The sequence below is a fragment of the Orycteropus afer genome, unplaced genomic scaffold (genome assembly GCF_000298275.1).
Source record: "Orycteropus afer afer isolate SDZICR_OR568_19922 unplaced genomic scaffold, OryAfe1.0 scaffold00161, whole genome shotgun sequence".
NCBI classification, from domain to species: Eukaryota; Metazoa; Chordata; class Mammalia; order Tubulidentata; family Orycteropodidae; genus Orycteropus; species Orycteropus afer.
The window spans coordinates 4772978-4795532 of NW_006921748.1; the positions used below are offsets into that span (position 1 = coordinate 4772978).

General features: G+C 35.6%; 1 protein-coding gene across 1 annotated transcript in view; it reads left to right on the plus strand.

Moving 5' to 3' along the window:
* The window catches only part of PIK3C3 (phosphatidylinositol 3-kinase catalytic subunit type 3), a 185243-nt gene that overhangs the window by 41763 nt on the left and 120925 nt on the right, over window positions 1-22555 (plus strand). Inside the window, exons 5-9 of the mRNA XM_042781733.1 lie at window positions 2346-2432; window positions 4500-4595; window positions 7143-7214; window positions 9472-9576; window positions 10494-10586. Coding sequence (XP_042637667.1) covers window positions 2346-2432; window positions 4500-4595; window positions 7143-7214; window positions 9472-9576; window positions 10494-10586 — 453 coding nt within the window. The remainder of the gene's footprint in view (window positions 1-2345; window positions 2433-4499; window positions 4596-7142; window positions 7215-9471; window positions 9577-10493; window positions 10587-22555) is intronic.

The following is a 22555-nucleotide window of genomic DNA, read 5'->3' on the forward strand; positions in this document are numbered from 1 at the left end:
ATTAATGACTAGATCTTGAACTCCTTAATGGGCTCTGTGTTTGCTAGGTGCCATCCAGTTGGCTCTGACTTAAGGTGACCCTGTGTAGAACAAAACAAAACACTGCTCAGTGCTATGCCATCCTCACAGTCATTGCCATGTTTGAACCCATTGTTGCAACTACTTTGTAAGTCCATCTTGTTGATGGTCTTCCTGTTTTTCACTGACCCTATACTTTTGCCGTGCGTAATGTTCTTCTCCAGAGACTGGTCCCTCCTGATAACATGTTCAAGTGTGTGAGACCAAGTCCCACCATCCTCACCTCACAGGAGCATTCTGGCTGTACTCTTTCCAAGACAAATTTGCTTGTTCTTCTGACAGTCCATGATACATTCAGTATTCTTTGAAAACATCATAATTCAAAGACATCAATTCTTATGTCTGCCTTATCCATTGTCCAGCTTTTGAGTGCATATGGGGCAATTGAATATACTGTGGCTTGGGTCAGCACACCTTAGTCCTTGCTTGAATAATTTATTTCAGAAAGATCAGCACAAGGCCATTCTCTATGAGGGGAGGTTAATGATGTCCTAAATGTCCGACTTTTCCAAACTGCAGTGCCACTCCATCATCTCTGACATCAACTCTTGCTCCTTCCCTAAAAAATCTACCCCCCATCTTTGGGTTCTATAATTCACTGTAATGTCTCACAGAACTCCGAGGCTCCCAAGGAAATGGCTCATGTGGTAGTGGTGGAAGCTGGCAGGCTGGCAAGTCCCAGGTCTGTGGGTAGGTCTGGTGGATCCTCCCAACTCATATGTTTGCAGGGGTTAGTGAGCCCAAATCAGGAGGTCAGACGATGACTGCTGTCTCAAGTCCAGGAACGAGATGATGACAAACCAAACGCAGAACCAGAGCAAGAGAACAGACTTTCCCCAGAACACTCCTATATACTTCACAGGCGCTAAGGGTGGTGACTTGAGTCACACCCTCCGGCGAGGCAGGACTGAAGGCACATCCCACCCTAAACAGACATGGAGACTACAACTTACAGCACATCACTGAATGGAGGACAGTATCTGGAAGGGCCATATTAAGCAGTTCACTGGACTACAGTCCTCAAAGTGACATCTTTGCTTCTTAACACTTTAAAGATGTTTTTAGCAACAGATTTGCCCAATGCAGAATGTCACTTTATTTCTGGGCCGCTGCTTCAATGGGCATTGATTGTGAATCCAAGCAAAGGCCACACTATCTCTCAATAAACCAATTAGTTTGTTTCCTATTTGAGTAATTTTATAATGCCCTCTCTCCCTAATCTGTGGGAGTCAAAGTACAAGAAATGTAGAACATGGAGAAACTTTCAGGACAGACTTCATTATTCTTTAGGATTTTAAATAATAGAGTGTGGAACTTTTTTTTTTAAAAAAAATCTTTTTTAAAAAATTGATTTTCCTTATAAAAATTATGATTTATCTTTTGGCCATCTTTTTTTTTTACATTTTTACTTGACTTTTTACAATAACGGACTAGTACAGTATTTGTCCTTCTGTGATTGACTTATTTCACTCAGCATAATATTCTCCAAGTTCATCCATGTTATGTGGTGTTTTGCAAATTCTGCATTATTCCTTAGGGTTGCATACTATTCCATTGTGTGTCTGTATCATAGTTTGGTTATCCATTCTTCTGTTGATGGGCACCTAGGTTGTTTCTGTCTTTTGGCTATTGTAAATAGTGCTGCAGTGAACATGGGTGTGCATATATCTGTTCTTGTCCTGGCTCTCACTTCGGTAGGATATTTACATAGTAATGGAATTGCTGGGTCCAATGGTGTTTCTAATTCCAGCTTTTTAAGGAATCGCTGTACTGCTTTCCACCATGGTTGTATCATTTTACAGTCCCAGCAGCAATGTACGTGAGTCCAAATCTCTCTACATGCTCACCAGTACTTGTTATTTTCTGTCTTGTTGAATTTTGCTACTAGTGCTAGAGCAAGATGGTATTTCATTGTTGTTTTGATTTGCATCTCTCTAATGGGTAATGATTGTAAACATTTCTTCATGTATTTGTTAGTGGCCTGAATATCCTCTTTGGTGAAGTGTCTATTCATGTCTTCTGCCTATTTTTTAATTGGATTATTTGTCTTTTTGCTGTTGAGGTGTTGGTGTTTTCTATACATTTTAGAGATAAATCCCTTGTCAGATATGTCATTGTCTTTTTGGCCAATATTTTTTATTCTGACAGTTGTACATAATCTATTTCGCATACAGGAATATATTGTATGTAAAATTGCCAGAACTATTCTTTATTCTCCTTTCTGTCCAATCCATGTTAAAATATTCTCCATTATATTTGATCTGCAGCTCACTAAGGCTCATCGACAAGGACACATGGTGAAAGTAGATTGGCTGGACAGATTGACATTTAGAGAAATCGAAATGATAAATGAGGTAGGTTGTATCTTTCTTTTTTATTTCAAAGTATTTTCTCCAAATTTCTAACTCAAGTTTTTTTTTGAGGATTATTTATTGCCAGAATTATTCATTACCTCAGAAATGTGGGGTAATTGGCATTAAACTGTAGTTGTAAGTTCAATCCTAGTAAGTGGAAAACTTGGGATATCTGCCTTTCTTATATTTTAATGTAATATTGAACCAAGAAATAGGTAGTGGATGTCATAAATGTATGTAATACCATATGAGCAAAGCCTATGGAGGCTTGAGCCTTCACTCGTGTGAGCTGTGTGTTTGTCTGTCTCTTTCTCTTCCTTCTGGCAATTCTATTCAACATTAAGTCAATACCGGGTAAATCTTCCATGAGCACAGTGCTATCTCTTCATTTCACTTATCTTAATTCATCTTTAGCCAAGTCTTCTCTCCAATTAAGATACTACTTGTGTTATATACTATATATAGGAATTTGCACCCTTAATAAAATTAAGGTCTGAGTAATTTATTTATTTATTGACCTTGTGCATTGGGGCAGAATATACGTGTAATTAAAAGAAGACTTCAAGAAGACTCTTTTCCAAAAGTTATTTTAAAAAAAAGAAAAAAAATTTGTTTTTTATATATTTCCTGTATACTGCCAGATGTTTGCCCTAACATTCTGTGTCAAGGGAACACAAGTAACAATCATTACTCAAATTAGAAGAATATCTATTTTGTGATATGCATAGCTTACATGACCACCACGGGTATCATCTGACTTAATTTATATTCTCTGAAATATTTTTAATCAAGGAGAAAGAGAGAAAAAATTTTAATTTTACAATAAACACTTGTAGAAATTGCACTCTATAATTGCTTTTTTTTGTAATGAGTTTAGTAATGTTTAATAATATTTATATTTAATGGGCATATTGACTGCTACTTCTAAATTTATTTATTCTGTATACTCACACTAGAAGACACATTTTCTTTTCTTTTTTCAGTTTTATAATAGACATATTCCAGAGTTAGTTTAATTAACATGTTAGCTTACATTTTTCTATTCTTTAATTGTGGTACCCCTGAATAGTAGAAAAGGAGCCCTGATGGTGCAGTGGTTAAAGCACTTGGCTGCTAAACAAAAGGTCGGTAGTTCAATCCTACCAGCATTCCATGTGAGAAAGATGTGGCAGTCTGCTTCCTTAAAGATTACAGCTTTGGAAACTCTGGTTCAATTCTGCTCTACCTCATAGACTCTCTACGAGTCAGAATCAAGGGCAGTGGGCTGATGTGGTTTTGGTATGGATAGTAGAAAAGTCACCCTGGTGGTACAGTGGTTAAAGCACTGAACTGCCAACCAAAAAGTTGACAGTTGAAACCCACAAGCCACTCTGTTGGAGAATGATTTGTCAGTCTGCTTCTGTCAGAATTTATAGCCTTGGAAACCTTGTTGAGCAGTTCTCTTTCCTTACAGGGTCTATATGAGTCAGAATTAACTCAGTGGCAATGGGTTTGAGTTTGGGTTTGAAAGTAGAAAATGTATCATTAGGACTTATTTGCCCAACTCCTCTACTTCCCTCCTCTGTCAAAGATAGAAGTACGTAACTATTATCACTGTAGACTATAATATGCTTCATAAAGCTGAACAACTTAAGTGACTTCTTCCCGCCTTTATGATGTTATGAATATAGATTTAAAACCATTCATTTCTATAGTTGGATTAGTCATATACTTTAAAGGTGGATGAACTGTTCTTTGTTTAAAATTGTTAGAAGTATACTATTTTTATTTTTGAAACAAAATAATTCTCATACACATTTATGCAAAATAACCTTGAAGTTTTATATAAAAATTCCAAACAGCTACTAAAAAATGTTACTAAGTTTGAAGAGGATGATTTAAGTGTAGAGGAGACACTATTAGATACCACAGTACTTTTGCATATATATTATAATTAAATATAAAGTTATTATGTTTTAAGGCGTACATGATAGATATAATACTGCTTTGGGAAAATATATACTGAGCTTTTGAGACTGTTGGAGGCAATCATTTTTTATAAAAGCCTTACTCTTTTATTTTTTTTAGAGTGAAAAGCGAAGTTCTAATTTCATGTACTTGATGGTTGAGTTTCAGTGTGTCAAGTGTGAAGATAAGGAATATGGTATTGTATATTATGAAAAGGTATTTGCCTTGGAACTGTTTATGGTCTCTAAAGTAGAGGGGAGGGGAAATATTAAAAAAATTACTGGTGTTCCTGCTGAGATGAATTATTTGGTTATAGGATGGCAGCAGACAGCTGTCAGCAGCAGCTGTTTATGTATACACAAATCAAATCATGCAGCTGCAGCAAGATTACAAAAGCTGATCATTCACATAATCCAGTTCTAAGTTACAGAATTCAGTAAGCGTGCAAGTGATTAAAAACTTTTTGATTAATTCTGCAAATTTGCAACTGGGACACTGAAAAAGTAGTTTGTTTGCAATTATTATTCATTTGAAAAATAAAAAGGGATTATAATTTTTTAAGGGTTAAGTTATTAAAAGTTAAGAGTATATTATTATCTGTGTATAACAAGAGTACAGTTAAGGATTTGCTTTGGTTTGCTCATTATGTGAAAGAAAATAGTTCTGTGTTTGATATGTAGCTACTTGAAAAATATCTATGGCTTTAAATGCTTATTGAAATGACTTCATTTGAATACAAAGGAATAATTATATGCATAGCTTGAAAACACTCAAACCAGGTACCTCTGTTATTGTGGAAATAGTAACATGTTAAGTTGGTGCTACTTGAGGACAGACTTTTTAGATATGGCATAATAGTATAATATTTTTCTGGATATAGCAGTTTATTATATGTAGTTTATTTCTTCATTAAAAGCAATACTTTCACATTACATTTACAAATTAATGTTTTAAAGCTTTAACTAGTAATTGTGTGTGTGTGTATATACATATACTTATATATGTATATACACACAACTATATATATGTATATACATATATATATATAACTTTTTTTAAAAATCTCAATTTATTTATTTATGTATTTGTATTTTTACAGTGTTCCCCCCCCCCCCGGTAGTCAAGAAAGTTTCCTTCCGTATTAAATATATGTATATATATAAAACTTTTTGAAAGGTGTTTCCATATGGGCGGTTCAAGCTTTATATAGTTAATTTATTTTCATTTTCCTGGTCCTTTCAAGTTAATATCGCTATTTTTTCCATTATTGAAAGTTTAGGGTAAGTTATCTTGTTTCATTTCTTATTTTATGTCTGATACTCCCTAGGAAAAAAGAATATAAACTATTCAGCATTGTTTATTAATTTACTAGAAAACCTATGTTTAGAAAAAGAGACCTATAGGTGAATGAAGTTGCTTTGTCACTAATACATTGTAATGAAATCCCATTTTCCATATTATGCTCTATATGATTTCATATAGAGCATGGGGTTTATTTTGAAAAAACTATGCTAACAGAGATGGTGCATTGGAACAATGGAGATGTAAAGCAGTCTGAAAAACAGCTTTGATGATAGATGAAGTAATAGTAGAAAAGAAATTAGAAGTATTTCTAGTATTTTTTAAAAGGTTCTTGACCCCTTTCTACTGCTTCCTGAAAATAGCTCATAAATTAGTGCCTGTCTACCTACCCTGTCATATTTCCACTTAGTGTAAAGATTGCTGGGCCAGTGTATTGAATCTAATGGAAATAGACTTTCTTGTCAACTGTCTTTTGTGACAGATAGCCTTAGTGAAGATTACTTGTCACAGTTGGCCTGATAAATGTGTTTTCTGGTGTTGTGAGTGAGAACCAGCCTGTTAAACAACAGCTTTGGGAATATGTGGTTTGCTGTAGGACTCAATTACTAAACTAAAATCGCAGTACTTCCTCTCTTTCAGTCTTCTGATTTTTTGCAAATACCTAAAATTGAAAATGTGCTCATTTGGAAGTTGGCAGAAAAGCTGGGTGCTAGGTATATAGTTGTGCAGAGATGAATTTAGACCTTAATTAATTTAGCCTTCCCAGTATGTAAGGATTTGTCTAGTGACATTTATTGTGCTGATTACCTTTCTTTCCTAGAACTGGATACAAGTAAAAGCTCAAATTATTCAAAAATGATAATAGCAAAATAAGCCTGCTTTATTTCTTAAGAATTGATTTAGTCTTGTTGTTTATGTTTGCATTGTGTTCAGTAGGTCTCCTTGTAAGGAGCAATGCTGCTGAGTCTCTAGCTGTGTAAAAATACGAGTCACATTAACTCCAAATTTACAGTTCTCCGTTTTGGAATGGAACTCAGTTGTGATCCCTGGAAACACTATTGACATCTACTTAGTACTTTTTGCAAATGCTGCACATCCATTATGCCATGTTTTAATTATGTCCATCGACTAATATCTGTGCACCTCATAAATAATGATACAGTAACTGCAACAGTAGGCTCAAAAATAGCAAGGGCCAGGAACCAGACACCGTTTTGTTCTGTTGTGCATACGGTATCTATGAGCCCCAGTTGTAATAGAGATCTTTAAATTTTCTCCGGTTATTTCATGAGCAACAATAGGAGTAAAGATGGATTATGTATTTAAAATATAGTTGAATAAAGATAAGAAGTTTTTTTAAGGAGGAAATGATGTTAAATAGAATCAAAACATATAACATCGTGTTTTGTTTATTACCATTTTATTATTATTATTGTTTTAATTTATTGTTCTGTAATCTAGGATGGTGATCAGTCATCTCCAATTTTAACAAGCTTTGAGATAGTGAAAGTTCCCGACCCTCAGATGTCTATGGTGAGTTATTTTTGTGTAAATTTCCAGTCAAATTATTTTTCTTCTGTGATATTATAACAGATCCATATCATGTGTTTTCTTTTTAAAAAAATATATATGTATATATGTAACTACCTAAATTATCTGTGATACCTAAATGCACTTTAGCTATGTTGAATCAGATTCTGATGGAATTTTTACAAGGCATGTATAAAAATAAGGTCCAGGTAGTATAGGTTTGGGGAACCATTTTTTTTTGAAGAGGTGGGAAAGCAGAAAATGTAGTCTTGAGGGAAGAACCTGGGAGAATTGGTATTAAAGAAGGAGAATAGGTATTTATTGTAAATAGAAGGGGAATTTATGTCAGCTGCAGAGGGTAAGTTTGGGATCAGTGGATGAAAATGTTAGGGAGACTGATTCTGCAAGATAAGAGAAATCATTGTAGCTACTAGAACTTTTCAGTTTAGAACATGGTTACTTAGGTGATTCTGAGCCTTGTACCTACCTTTTAATGAGATATACTAACCCATTAATGAAATTTTGAGCTGATAGCTCTCTCAGTGATGTTAAAGAGCAAGAAGAATTCTTACTTTGCATAAATAAAGAAAATAGTCCTCAATAATTATAATGATCATCCTTAGAAGTGAGAATGGCCAGACTTTGTCTCACTTACTTTGGATATCTTAACCGGGAAGGATCAGTCCCTGCAGAAGCATCATTCTTGGTAAAGTAGAGGGTCAGTGAGAAAGAGGAAGACTCTGAACAAGGTGAATTGACACAATGGCTGCAACAATGGGCTCAAACATAACTATTGTGAGGATGACATGACTAGGCAACATTTTGTTCTGTTGTACATGGAAATGACAGCACCTGGTAACATCAATGATGATAGTTTTCATATTGTGAATGCTATAATTCAAACAATAACAAACTAGGGCTCCAATAACATTTTTTATTTTTAAATGAAAGCAAGCAAGCACAAAGCAAAAGGTTTAAAGGCAACCCCTTTATTCCCCATTCTAGAAATTCAAGTTGACTTGTAGTAGTGGTTATTTACTAAATGGAGTATATGTTTCAACAAGGGAACTGAGCTTGCACACCACAGTATCAGATAAAGAAACACACTATAAAGCTCCTATAACAGTGTATATACAAACGGACTGGTACAATAGAATAAAAACCAGAAACTGAGCCACATGTGGTTGGGAGTTTAGTATATGAGAAAGATTTCATCACTGGAGCACAGTACTGGAACAACTGGTTAGCCATTTGGAAAAAGATAAAATTAGATCTATGTATTATACCATATTTTAGAGTAAACTCCAAATGAATCAGAGCTCTTCATATTAAAAAATGAAACCACACCAACCAATACTTTATTCCCAATGGAAGGAAAGACTCAACTAAACCTTAGAATCCACAAGAAGTAAAAGAAAATATTGATAAGTTTAACTACTTAAAAAGATGAAAAAGCGCATGGCAAAACCCTGTAAACAAAATCAAAAGACAGTTGACAAACTGGGGGAAAGTGTTAAATATATCACAGAGCTAGTATATCTAATACATAATGAACTTTTAAAAATCAAAGGCAGAGGACCAAAAAACTAGTTGAAAATTGAAAAAAAGATACAAATAAACATTTCACACATACTCACAAACGCACATGACATAAAAAAATCCCTTAGGCTTTAGATAAAATGTTCAAACTTAATGATTTTCTCCATGGGTGAAATAGTCAAAAACCAAATGTGTATATTCAAGCCTATGATCACTGTCCCCTTCTTCAGTAATTGGCGTTTAATTAACTACTAACATGATAGCATAATGATGTCACGGAGTATGCAGTAACTCAGTGAAGGGGGAAGTACTTTGGTCTGAGTTGTCTGAAGGTTTTTAAATGAAGGTGATGTTTGAAGGGGTAAAGGATATGAAAACCCTGCAAAGGTAGAAAGTGAGGGGTAGAAGTTTGAAGAAGCTGGAGCATAGTATGGCAGTGAAGTGTAAGTCACGCTTAGAAGCTACTGAATGAGCTGTTGATTAAGTGACAAACCCTATAGGGGAGCACTGGGAGACAAGCCATTTCTATTTTCTGTTTCCCTGTCTCCAAATGGGGATGTACAGTTAAAAGATACATAGGAGACTAAAGCTGTAGCAAGAGTAAAATGTTAAGTATTATAAAATGGTCTTGAGTATAAGTAACTATTTTCTGTTTCTCATTGGCTACTGAAACTTCCTTTTGGTGGGGATTACAATATCGATATTTTTAAATAATTTGTAGGAGAATTTAGTTGAAAGCAAACACCACAAGCTTGCCCGGAGTTTAAGAAGTGGACCGTCTGACCATGATCTCAAACCTAATGCTACCACAAGAGATCAGCTAAATGTAAGAAAAATTATAAAATGTTAATATAAGAATAATTACATGGGTATTTTGGGTTTAGCATTGTATCGCCGCTTCACTTAAAAATGACTCATATGCACATTTTCACAAGATTAATGAACCCTAAGAAATTTCAAGTATCTGTAGTTTTACTTCTGTGAAGGTTTACCGCCTCGGAAACCCAGCCAGGATTGCTGTGACTCGGAATCTATTCGATGGCAGTGAGTTTTTTTTTTTTTTTTTTTTTTTAAGCCCTAGAGACAGAGCTGCAGGTAGTATATACTTTTGTGATTATTTCCATTCCTGTTGAGTTGAATCTGACTCATAGCAACCCTAGAGAAAGCAAAACTGCCTTATACAGTTTTCATTGCTGTAAATCTTCATGAAAGCAGACTGCCACATCTTTTTTCCTGTGGAGCAGCTGGGGTTCAAACTGTTGACCTTTTAGTTAGCAGACAAGTGCTTAACCACTGCGCCATCAGAGCTCCTTATTGTGAGTTCTGAGAAATGGTCCTAAGGTACGTTACGTAACCCAAGAAAGGACTCAGCGGACACATGTATCTTTGTGTGTATTGACTTGGTGGGAGAAATTTGTATTGGTTTGTTTTTTTCGTCTTGGTTTTCTGGGGCTTTTGCTATTTTGCTTTATTTTGGTTTTCGTAGAATTAAATAAACTGTGTTATATGTTGAATGTGATTCTTCTTTTTTTTTTTTTTGGCCTTGTACCCTCAGATAATACCAAATTTGGACTGATAAGTATAGCAAATTTAAGTCTTATTGACTGCATGTGCATTCTCCTTACCTGTTTAATAGCTCTATTAGGGGAATATTTAAATAATTAAAAATTTCCATTTGAATGAAATGGAAATGTAATGGGAAGTATATATTTGACAAAAACAGTTTTTTCTTCTTCATTATAGATTATTGTGAGTTATCCACCTACCAAGCAGCTTACATATGAAGAACAAGATCTTGTTTGGAAGTTTAGATATTATCTGACTAATCAAGAGAAAGTAAGTTTCTTGAGTATTAAAATATATCAAATTTTTCTACAGACTTTATTGATCCAGAATGAGATAAAACTAACATATAAGGTGAAACTAGCATATATATATAAATATATAATAATACAGAATTATTGTCAAATTTAAAAAATTAGAGGAAAAAATGTTAGTACTAGGCTTATGAACAATATCTCTCAATTTTGTGGGTTTTTAAGTGCCTTTAAGTCAATTTTGTAGGTTAGTCAGAACAGGTGCCTACAGTTCTTACTTAGCCTTACTTTAGTAAACTGAAGTCTTTTCAATAATTTAAAACTGCATGGGACAGCAAATGAAGGGGATAGTGATGAAGAGTTTGTTGTGAGCAGGGGTTTTGTGATTCATTTCAAAGTGATGGCAAATTTACATAACATGAAAAGGCAAGTACAAGTTGTCCTTAAGTCAGATGTTCATAACCTGGGTACTGCCTGTATACCATTTAAAAGAAACTTGCAAACATATTTACATAAAAACACCTGTACCTGTTTGTTGGTGCATAGATAATGTCTGAAGAAATGCACAGCTGGATCCCTTTTGGGGAGAAATGAAGGTAGAGGACCTTGGATTTTTACATTAAATTCATCGCTGCTGTCTTTTTTAAAAACAAGCTGATTATTTTTATCATTAAATATATCTACTATGCAAATTTTATAATAATTTGCTATGTATGCATGTGTTTATATACACATACATATATGTATGTATGTATGTAATTCTTAAAATCAGTTGGATGAAGACCAACAATGTAGAAAATGAGCAAGGACTGAGAACAAAGGGTTCACTGAAAGGAAATGTAAATTACTTTTAAAGATATAAGGCACTCAATTCCACTTATATATATTAATTAGTAATTAAACCAATTAGCAATAATTAAAAACATACTGAGATACTGCCCTTCTCATTTATCAAATTGCCAAAAATCCTACAGTTTGATAACATGCTCTGGTTAGGCTATATGGAAATGGACACTCTCATTCAAGGTTGGGGGTCTTCTAAATTTTTGAAGAAATATATAGATTATGGACATCCAATTTATAAAAAACTCCTCCTTGCTCTTTAATGTTATATAAATTTGCCCTCATTTTGAAACCATTGAACCAACCCCTACTGGCAACAAATTTTGTGTCGCAATCACTTTTACTTCCTGCATGTGTAGCTTTTAAAGTATTAGAAAGCCTTCAAGTCTTTACTTGCACAAAAACCAAAAGTTTAACAAAGCTAACCAAACCCACTGCCACTGAGTTGATTCTGACTCATAGTGACCCTATAGAACATAGGGTTTCCATGGCTGTAAATCTTTGTGGCAGTAGACTGCCTCATCCTTCTCCCGTGGAGTGACTGGTGTATTTGAACAGCTGACTTTTAGGTTAACAACCAAATACCTTAACCATTGCACCACCAGAACTCCTTTCTTGCACTGAAGTAAGGCTAAATAAGAACGGTATGCACCAGCTCCAGCTGACCTACAATTTCTTAAAGACACTCAAAGGAATGGATCTCGTTAACCCAGGAACTGCTTGTAATGTGACTGACTATGCTTCCTTTTGAAAATGTTGTTTGGAATTTTGTGATACACTGATTGTGAGTTAAGATATAGAGCTCAGTTTACATTGCTTGATTTTTATAGCTGTCACTGCTGAGAACAATACCTTACAAAGCTATAGAGATACAGATGAAATAAAACAAGGTAGACAATTTTTTTCAGATTTTTTTTTTTAAAGAAGGTGTAGGGATTTGAAGTTTGTAATTGACACAGATCTATTTCAGCAAGCATTTCTAAACGCTATAGGATAAAGTCTGCGTGACAGGCAGTAAGTCCTTTGTATCCACAAGTTCCACATCCACAGATTCAAGCAACCATGGATTGAAAATATTAAGGGAAGAAAATGCAATTAAATGGTCAGAACAATCCCTCGAAGGCTAGGAGGGAGCATAAAGTGCTATTTACATAGCACTTACATTGTATTATGTATTGTAAGTACTCGAGGGGATATACAAAGGTTGTGTGCAAATACTACACCGTTTTATATAAGATACTTGAGCATCTGTGGATTTTGGTATCTCTCGGTCCTGAAACAATCCTTCTTGGATACAAGGAATGACTATATTAATAGAAATGTGAATTCTTCTATTATGATTTGTTTGTGCTTGCTTTATTATCATTATTTTCCCTCTGTTACTTCCAGGCTCCTTTTGTAATCCTGTGTCCCTTTGGTGAAGGTTATTTTGATAAAAGCAGATAATAACCTTAAATCTACTTGTGAACTTCTGTATATTGTAGCACTCTGAAAATAAACACATTGCCAACCTCACTGTTTTGTAGAACACTTCATAAGTTATTACTATATGACCTTTATGACACATGACCTGCTGACATACAGTTAGTCCAAGGGAGGTTGATGAATATATTTTAAAAATTCAAGCAATTAATTATATTTTAAAATTAATAAGTAAATATAATGTGGTGATCACATTTACTTTGCAGCTAATGTCATCTTGTTTAACACATACCCCACTTTGTAGACCATCTAATGGTAATTTGTGTAGGAGAGTGATAGTCCTAAAGCTGGTTCAGATTGGCTGGACTTGTAGTTAAATTTTATTTTGTGTATATTAGATACTCCTAAAGATTTTTGAGCAAGGGAATGGCAAGATGACAGAAATATTTTTTTTTTAAATACTAATTTGGCGGTAATGTCTCAAGGATTAATGGACACGTGCAGAAAATAATTATCACTTGGATGTCTATAATATAGATATAATATGAGCTACTGATGGTAGAAATAATACTAATTTCAATTCAGGAGATGTTGTTAGGTACTGTTGGGTTAGCTCCAACTCACAACAACCCTGTGTACAACAGAATGAAACACTGTCAGGTCCTGCACCATCCTCACAATCCTTAAACTGTGCTTGAGCCCATCGTCACAGCCACTGTGTCAGTCCATCCTATAGAGGGTCTTCCCCTTTTTCATTGGCCCTCTCCTTTACCAAGCAAGATGTCCTTCAGTAAAAGCTATAGATATTGTAAAATGAGATAATAGACATGGCGGAGTCACATTCTTGGAACTATATTATATGTAGCATGATATAGAGAACATACTTGGGTTTGAAATAGGGAAGATCTGGGTTCAATTTCTGAGTATACATACCATGTAGTATGAGGTACACTATTTCACCTTTAGAGTCTGATTTTCTCATTTGTCAAATAGACTCAGCATGCCTTTATAGGTGAAGTGATAGAGGTCAGTAACCTGGCCAAGTGACTGGTGCATAGTAGATGTAGAGTAAGTGTTGGTTCTTTTTTATCTTCTTATTTCTTTGAACCTGGGTGACTAAAATGTGTGCACTATTATAAGAACTAAAAAATTCAGAAGGAGTTCTGGCTGGAGGGAGAATATGAAAATATAATTTGAAACCTAGAAATCGAGTTAATGGAGTGGCATACAGCTTTCTGTAATGAAACCTGGAGAGAGAAAATTGTGAAGTAGTATAGTTGGTTAAGGCATTTGGCTGCTAACCAAAAGGTCAGTTGTTCAAACCTACCAACCGCTCTGTGAAATAACGATGAGGCAGTCTGCTTTTGTAAAGATATGTTGTTGTTATGTGCTGTCAAGTCGGACCTGACTCATAGCGACCCCTCCTTGGGTTTCCAAGGCAGTATCACTATGGAAGTAGATTGCCCAGCCTTTCTTCCGAGGAGTGGCTGGTGGCTTTGAACTGCCAGCCTCCTGGTTAGCAGTCAAGTTCCTTAGGCACTATGCTACCAGAGCTCCCAGCCTTAGAAACCCAGTGGGAGTCACTGTGAGTCAGAATCTACTCCATGGCAGTGAATTTGGTTTTGGCGAGTCTACACTAGATTTGTTCTGTATTTAACTTATTGTGATTTGGTGGAAGTTTACAGACCAAATTAAGTTTTCCATTCAAAAATTCAATTTTGTTTCATCACACTGATCACAGTCCCTACTGTGTAACAAGGACTCTTCACACTTCCTCCTTGTAGTTTCTATTTCCATTTGCCCTTCTTTCCTATCCCTTCTTGCCTTCTGAGCTTTATCCTTGGATAAACGCTGCACTTTTGATGTCTTATGGTTGGTTGTTCTAATGAAAGCACGCATCCATGCTGTTACTGTTCACCTTGTAGGGCTGTCTGTTGTTTGGTTAAAAGATGAGTCATGGGAGTGAGTTTAGTTCCAGGCTTGAAGGGTGTCTGAAGGCCACAGTCTTGGAGGTTCTACCAGTCTTTATCTGACCAATAAGCCTGTTCTTTTTTTTTAAATAATTTTGATTTTTTTTCTATATTTTCCTCCCTCTTTATTTAGAACCTTTTGTTGTGATCCCTTTCAGAGCAGTTGGTGTTGGTAGCTGGGCACCATCTAGTACTTCTAGTCTCAGGGTCCAGAAAGTTCATGTAGTCCACTTCGTGCTGTTTGTTTTCATGGCTTTGATTTTCTATACTCTTCTTTGCTTCAGATGAGGGAGACCATTAGTTGCACCTTACAGTCTGCACTGCATTTGAATCTTAAGTCTTTGTTGCCACTAATTAACGTTTTGGCTCTGGAAAAATTACTTAATCTATCTAAATTTCAGTCCTTCATCTTTAATGTGATCGATTAGGCAATAGTAGACTTTAACTCTCTTCTACTTCTTAAAATAGTCTGTAAAGTCTTAGACCAGAGGGCCAAGGACTAATTCTTCAGGTAGAATAATGATAACCAGTATCTATTAAAAAGCTGCTTTGCGCCAAGGATCTTATAAATCAACAGCAACCTTAGATATTATTGTCACTGTTTTACAGATGAGGAAACTAGAGCCTTAGTGAGGCTAAGGAATCAGTACAGAATCACAAAGCTTATAATTGCTGCCTCTTAATATGCTCACATTATCAAATTAGAGATGGGAGTCAGTAAAAATACAGAAAAGAGGAAAGTGGAGAAAATATGTGCAGTACCATGCAAGCAAGAATTCTGGAATGTATTGGGGATAGGGCAGAGAGGCATTAGAAAAATGAAGCATCTGTCAGGACCTTTTATGATCTGAATGAATGAATGAACATGTTTTAAATAGCATAATGGGCCAATCTTTAGCCCCGCTTTAAAAAAAAAACAAACTTGTTTTTCAGAACCAGTTGTATTTTAGTTTCCAATGGTAAGACAAAAATTTAGTTATAGCTCATCTCTTCAACTTATCCTTTTTAACATTGATTGATGCCTTGGGAAATTCTTTGTAGATGAATTATATTTATTCTTTTATATCCATAATAGGGCTGAGAGAGGAATTTTAAATTTATTTTAAGTTTAACTATTATTCCCTTTATCACTGAACAAAAGGAGATATTAGTCAACAGTAACAGGTTTGTAATTTTATGTTTTATAAAAAGATTGTGTTAGTAGCTTGATACAATGTTAAATGAAGAATAACCGTGATCATAGAAATTGAATCCTGAATGCAGCACAGTGTCATCTAAAATACACAGGAGGAAAGTGAATTAAACCTGTTAGAATGTAGTATAGTTCAAGTAGCATAGAACAGATTTACAGAGCAGAACTCCCTTAGATAGAAAGGCTTGCAAGAAAAATTGTTTGTTTAAACAAGTAGTCACTTCCCACTGAAATCCAATTACTTCTAGACATGTGCAAAAGAAATAGAATGCTCAAGTGATATAAAGTGTGTGACAAGTTTCATTTAACTAGTTGATTTCAAGTTTTGGAAAGGTAGTTGATGAAACTTCAATTCTCAGGACATATTACTGGGTTCTTATGATCACTAGAGTAGAGTGAACAATATTTTTTAATGTTCAGGAAGCACTTTTGAGTAAACTAAATATATATTGGCCTTGAAGGGACCAGAGGAATTATTCACACGGCCACATTTGTACTCTTGCAATAATTTAAAATGAGTTTTGTAGAAAACAAATATTGCTGTACTTCCACCCCCCATGTTTATTTACACAAAGAAACCCTTTCAGTGTCAGGTTTTCAGAAACTGTGATTTAGATTATTTAGCTTTTAGGCCCTGAGGCTAAAAAGATTTCCTAGAGAGAAGGCTTTGCCCAAAAAAACATTATCAGGGGAAGTTGGTTCTTACAAAGTAAAACATTTTATTTTTCAAAGTAATTTACTCTTTTTCATCTTTTTTTTTTTTTCCCCTAAATGACCTGTCTTAAATGTTTTGGATTAAAACCCTCAAGACTGGGTTTGATGCTGTACTTAAAAAGTTCAAAATAATTTTCTTTGTTTAATCAAACTGGTTAAATTTATGAAGTATTTTAAAATTTATGGTCCACAACAGATAGGAATGGACTCATTTTGTCAAACTAAAAATATGAATATTGTAATTTCTCAAGGCTATCCTAGTAAATGGTCTTTCTTCTGTAGAGAATGTTAATTAAAAATAACTGCTATGTTAACTCCATGTCTTCTTTATGCATTGGTGGGGGTGGGGCACAGTAGAAAGAATCACATATGGGTAAGGGTGGTAGTGGTGCATTGATGTTCTTAGAGGCTACTTCTGAAGTTGCTACTGAGACAGTGACATCAGGATAGCATTCATATTTGTGTCTTATCACAAATTCATGGCAAACCAGGTTGATAGGGGCTGGCGAATCAGTTCTGACTGTCAATGACCTTGTGTACAACAGAACGAAACATGGCCTGATCTGTGCCTTCCTCACAGTCGTTGCTGTTTGAGGCCATTGCTCCAGCTACTGTGTCATTCCATCTTGTTGAAGGTCTTCCTCTTTTTCTCTTACCCTTTACTTTACCAAGTGTTCTGGTTCCCTAGTGCTGCTCTGACAAGAAGTGCACCACAAATGGGATGGCCTTGACAAACAAGAGTTTATTCTTACAATTTGGAGGCTTTGTGTCCAAGTTCAAAGTGCCAGGCTCTAGGGGCTGGGTGAAAGCCACTCAGCCTTGGGCTTCAGCTCTGCCTCCATCTCCCAGCCCACTGAAGCTAGAGGCTTTTCTTCACTCAGACAGTTGCTGGCTGCTGAGGCTGCCAAGCCCAAGATTGGCAAGTAAAAAGGCATAGTCCCAATATTAACAAATCACACAGCAGGTCATTAGTTCAGGTCTATTGTAAGTCCCAAGGTCGGCAGAGCATGGCAGGCTGCTGAATAATGACACGGCTACTTGCAGGGTCCAAGCGTGCCATATGCTAGAGACTATTCCCCAAGGCTTCTTCTTACATACAGGAAGCAGACCACATTCCCTAAGGCAGCTACTCAGCTGCTTGTGGTAGATCCCACCATGGAATTGATTGCCAGTCTCATCATGGGGAATAACTACCACCAGCTGCCCAGCTACTCAACCAGGCCCAGCCAAATTGACATACAAACATAACCACCACACCAAGCATGGTGTCCTTCTTCAGGAACTGGTCCATCCTGATAACATAGTCAAAGTATGTGAGATGAAGTCCCAATATTCTTGCTTCTAAGGGTCATTCTCTATGTACTTTCATACTTTTTCTAAGATATATTTGTTCATTCTTCTTTCAGTCCATGGTATGTTCGGTATTCTTCACCAATACCATATTCAGAGGCTGCATTTCTTATTCATTGTCTTCCTTATTCACTGTCCAGCTTTCACGTATGTATGAGGCAATTTAAAATATCATGGCTTAGGTAAGGAACACCTTAGTCCTCAAGATGGTATCTATGCTTTTTAACACTTTTAAAGGTCTTTTGCAGCAGATTTGCCCAGTGCAATGCAGTGAAACATAGTGGAAATATATTCAGTTTAGCAGGAATTTATTATAAACTTTTGGCATTGCACTATACTAGGCTCTGGAGCTTTGAACATCAGGTCTCTGTCATCATATAAATTAAAGTCATTTTAGAGAAAAGGTATTTACATCAAAACAAAATGGGAGAGTGTAGTGTGGTGATTAAGGGTCACTATCTTAATAAATATAAGTATTCAGTTTAATAGAAATGTGAAAGAGGACAAGATAAGGACACTGAGAGAAGTTTAACAGAGGAATGTTGGGCCTTAAAGTCTGAGCAGATTTGATGGTATTTTTCACTTGGTCATTATTTTTATGCTAAAGAAAACCATGAGGAAAGACATACTATTAGGATCGGGAGACAAGTTTGGATGAATGGTTTTAAGATAGAAAAGATGAGGTCAGATTGTGGGAGCTTTCAACTTTATGCTTGGGAGTTGGATTTCACTAACAATAGGAAACCAGTAAAAGAAGGAGAATGTGTCTTCGTAAGTGATATTTTAAGAAAGACAAACCAGGGTATATTGGGGAAAAGCTAAGAATGAGAAAAGAGCATAATTAGCAGGCTCATGTACTGATTTAGGAATCAAGGTAAGTGTGAACTGGAATGGTGTTGGTGGGCAAGGGAGAGAAAGGAGAATGCAGTAGTGGATTGACTTGGAAACAACTCCCAGTGGTTAAGCATGAGTGCCTGAAATAAGAAAATGAGACAATTGGAAGGAACAGACCACTAATCAAATCTATTCTAACTCATAGCAACCCTTTAGGACAGAATAGAACTGCCATATGGGATTTCCCAAGATTTCTGTAAATCTCAACAGAAGCAGACTGGGTTCGAACTAGTAACCTTTTGATTAGCAGCTGAATGCATTTATCACTGTGCCACCAGAGCTCCCAGGAAGGAGCATTATGGAGAGAAATTTTTATCCTTGAATATTTTCATTTTGAAAATATTTGAAGTGCAACTGCTGAAATTTCCAATAATACAGAGTTGGGTAGAGGTTAAAATAGAAATTCAGTTGATCTTCAGTTTTCATGTTTGTAAATTTGCCTACTCATGAAAATTTTTTTCTGATCCCAAAATCAGTGCTCCCTGCATTTCTGTGATCCTTTGTGGACATATGCAGAGCACCGAAAAGTTGTGAGTTGCCCAACATGCACTTTTCCAGCTGACACTGAACAAGGTGACGCTCTGCCTTCTTGTTTCAACTCTCATATTGTAAACAAGGAATCCCTGAATGCCACAAATGAATAAGGACTTGATTTCTGACTGGAAGGTTGACAGTTTGAACCCACTCAGAGAAACTTTGGTAGACAAGCCTAGCCATCTTCTTCCAGAAGGTCACATCCTTGAAAATCTTATGGAGCAGTTCTACTCTGCACACATGGGGGCACCATGATTCAGAATCAACTCCATGACAACTAACAGCAACTATAAATAAGTGTCCTTTCCATCATCTACTTATGCTATATTTTATGCGTATTTGGGACTTTTTGTTGGTGATTTCCCTGTTTAATGGTCCCCAAGTATAGTGCCCAAGAAGGCTATGTGCCCAAGAAAGCCTTATGAAGAAATATGTGTGCTTGAAAAGCTTTGTTCTAGCATGAGTTATAGCACTTTGGTCAAGTTCAATGTTAATGAACCAGCAATATTTAAGATGCCTTTAAATAGAAACACATAGAACAAGGTTATATATTGATCAGTTGATGACAGTGTTGTAACCAGACGCCCATAGGAACCTAACCCTTGATATTTCCTAGCAGCAGTGGTTCAGTATTCAGTAATTCAGTGTTAATGGCAACTTTATAGACCATAACTACCACAAATACCAAGAACTGACTGTATATGTGTGTATAATCTTTTCAGCTTTCAGTGATGCGGTAGTGATTCTAAGAGTAGGAGGTAGCAGTGATTGATTCTAAGATCAGAAAGGAGGTTAACAAAATGTATCTGTTAGTATTAACACAAAACATGGTAATTGGTGCAATAAAGTTAACATTTGATGCTAGACTCATCATCAGAAATAGAATAAAAATAACAGCATTATAATAAAAATAGTATTTATCAGTTTAACAAGATACTATTCCATACTTTTTCTTGGCCTTATACTTCACTGCAACCCTATGAGATAGGTCCCTCGATGTTAAATAATTAGACACTCAGCTAATAATTGATGGGACTAGGGGTATTTGAACCTAAATACCCCAGTTCTGAATCCTGTCCTCTTCTTACTCTGCCAGTTCTGGAGAGAAAATTGCATTTGAATCCTGTAACTTGACTTCACATGGATCAATAGAACATTTTTAAAGGACCTGGGATTAATTGTCATTATCACTGCTATTTTCAAATTCTTATACTTTCTTTTTTCTCGTTTCTGTCTTCCTTGTTTCCTTTCTTCTTCTTTCTTCTGTGTCCTTTCTTACATTCCTAACATCTAGCATTTTTAAGTTGAGGAATTCTTTGTATAATGCCTTAAGTTCTTAGCAGCAGAATGCACTATAAATCTTACTAATAAATCTTTAAATCTGAGAATATGGGAGTTAGATTGTTTCAGTTAGTGAATTGAGTACATTGGCATCCTGTAAGATTTGTTTATAATAAGTACATAGCAACACGTTTCCATTAAGACTGTTGATGTACTGTGAAATGGAAAAGCTTTCACTGTAGTTATCTAAGAAGTATTGCTTTGTTTCCATATTCAACTGAAAAATATATTTTAGAAATGGAAAAAAAATGCATAAGAATAAATTAGGGCACTTTTGTATGCAAGAAGAGCACTGTACTGAATGATGCGTGCGAGGTACAGAGGGAATGGGCAGCTATCCTTGGGGGATACAGACAATACTTGGAACAATTTGATGTCACAGAAGCTTTTGGCAGTTAAAAAAACATTATTTAAATGACAGTAGTGCAAACTGAGCCCACAGCTGCTAAAGGAATTGCAGAAAACTTACTGGAAAAGTTGAGTTTTTGATAAACTGGCCTTAAAGAGGAATCCACCCGTTTTGGTAAACAACAGAACCAAGGTTTGTAGACAGTCATGTGTTAAATAGGTTAACTTGGCTGAAATATAGAGGAGCAATGAGAAAGAGCTTAATGGCATAGAAATTTGGATTTTGGTGAGAAGTATCAGCACATAACAACAACAACAACAACATCAGTGGAATATTTTGAAAAATAGGCCAAAATTTTGTCATTATGTTTTTGTTTGTTTTTTCACAAAGAATGGCCCTGTCATCTTCCTGGAAACAGGACTATCGTGGTATGGAAGTTACGTTGAAATATTAAAACCTTTGGCTCTCCATACAGTAGAAAGTTACCACATTGTGATTGAAATAATGTGCATAATGTCAGTTTCCTACGTGTGCTATGTGCATTATATGCGTAATTTCATTATTTGGAAAAATATGATAAATTTACTCTTCTCTTCAGAGAGTGAAAATGACTATTGGGAAGAAGTTACATGAAAACATTTTTGCCTTAAAACAAAATGGTTTAGTGTTTAAATAGAATGACTACTTTGCAATTTGGTCACTGGAATTACTTAAGCAAATATTGTACCTCTTTTTGGCAGAAATGTTGTAGGGTAAATTTCTGCTGATTGGCAGGTTGTGTTAAGATCACTGGTAACCTGAGCTTCTAAGAGTTTGTGTGAAAGTAGCAGAGAAGAAACTAATATTGAAGCTGTTAGCTAGAGAGCTGTGCCAAACTCCAGATACTGTATGTAATGAGGTTATCAAGACTAGGGGGAATAGAGAATACATTGCTAGGAAATAATTGAGAGGAATTGGAGATGGATTTATGAGATCAGTCCTGGGGAATAATGGCTCTAAGGGACATGCATTTAGTCAATTAGGGGATGGCAATGCCTTAATGATAAAGAGGCACCAGCTAGTGTTAGAAGCTAAGAGTTGGGGGGCCTAGCTTACAGGTCTAGTTCATCCACTATTTTAAATTGATAAGCAATGCATATAACCACTTTGAGATTAGAAGCAGTTTGAGCATTGTACTAGGTAATCTTCATAATTCCTCTTTTAAATTAGTAAAATCAAGAATAAGTTAGGTTGTGGAACTGATGGTTCAGTTTGTGTCATACTAACCAGTTTTTTGTTTGTTTGTTTGTTGTATTTTTTTTTTTTTAATTGTGATTTGGGTGAAAATTTACAGAGCAAATTCACTTTCCATACAGCAGTTCACATACACTTTGTCTCAT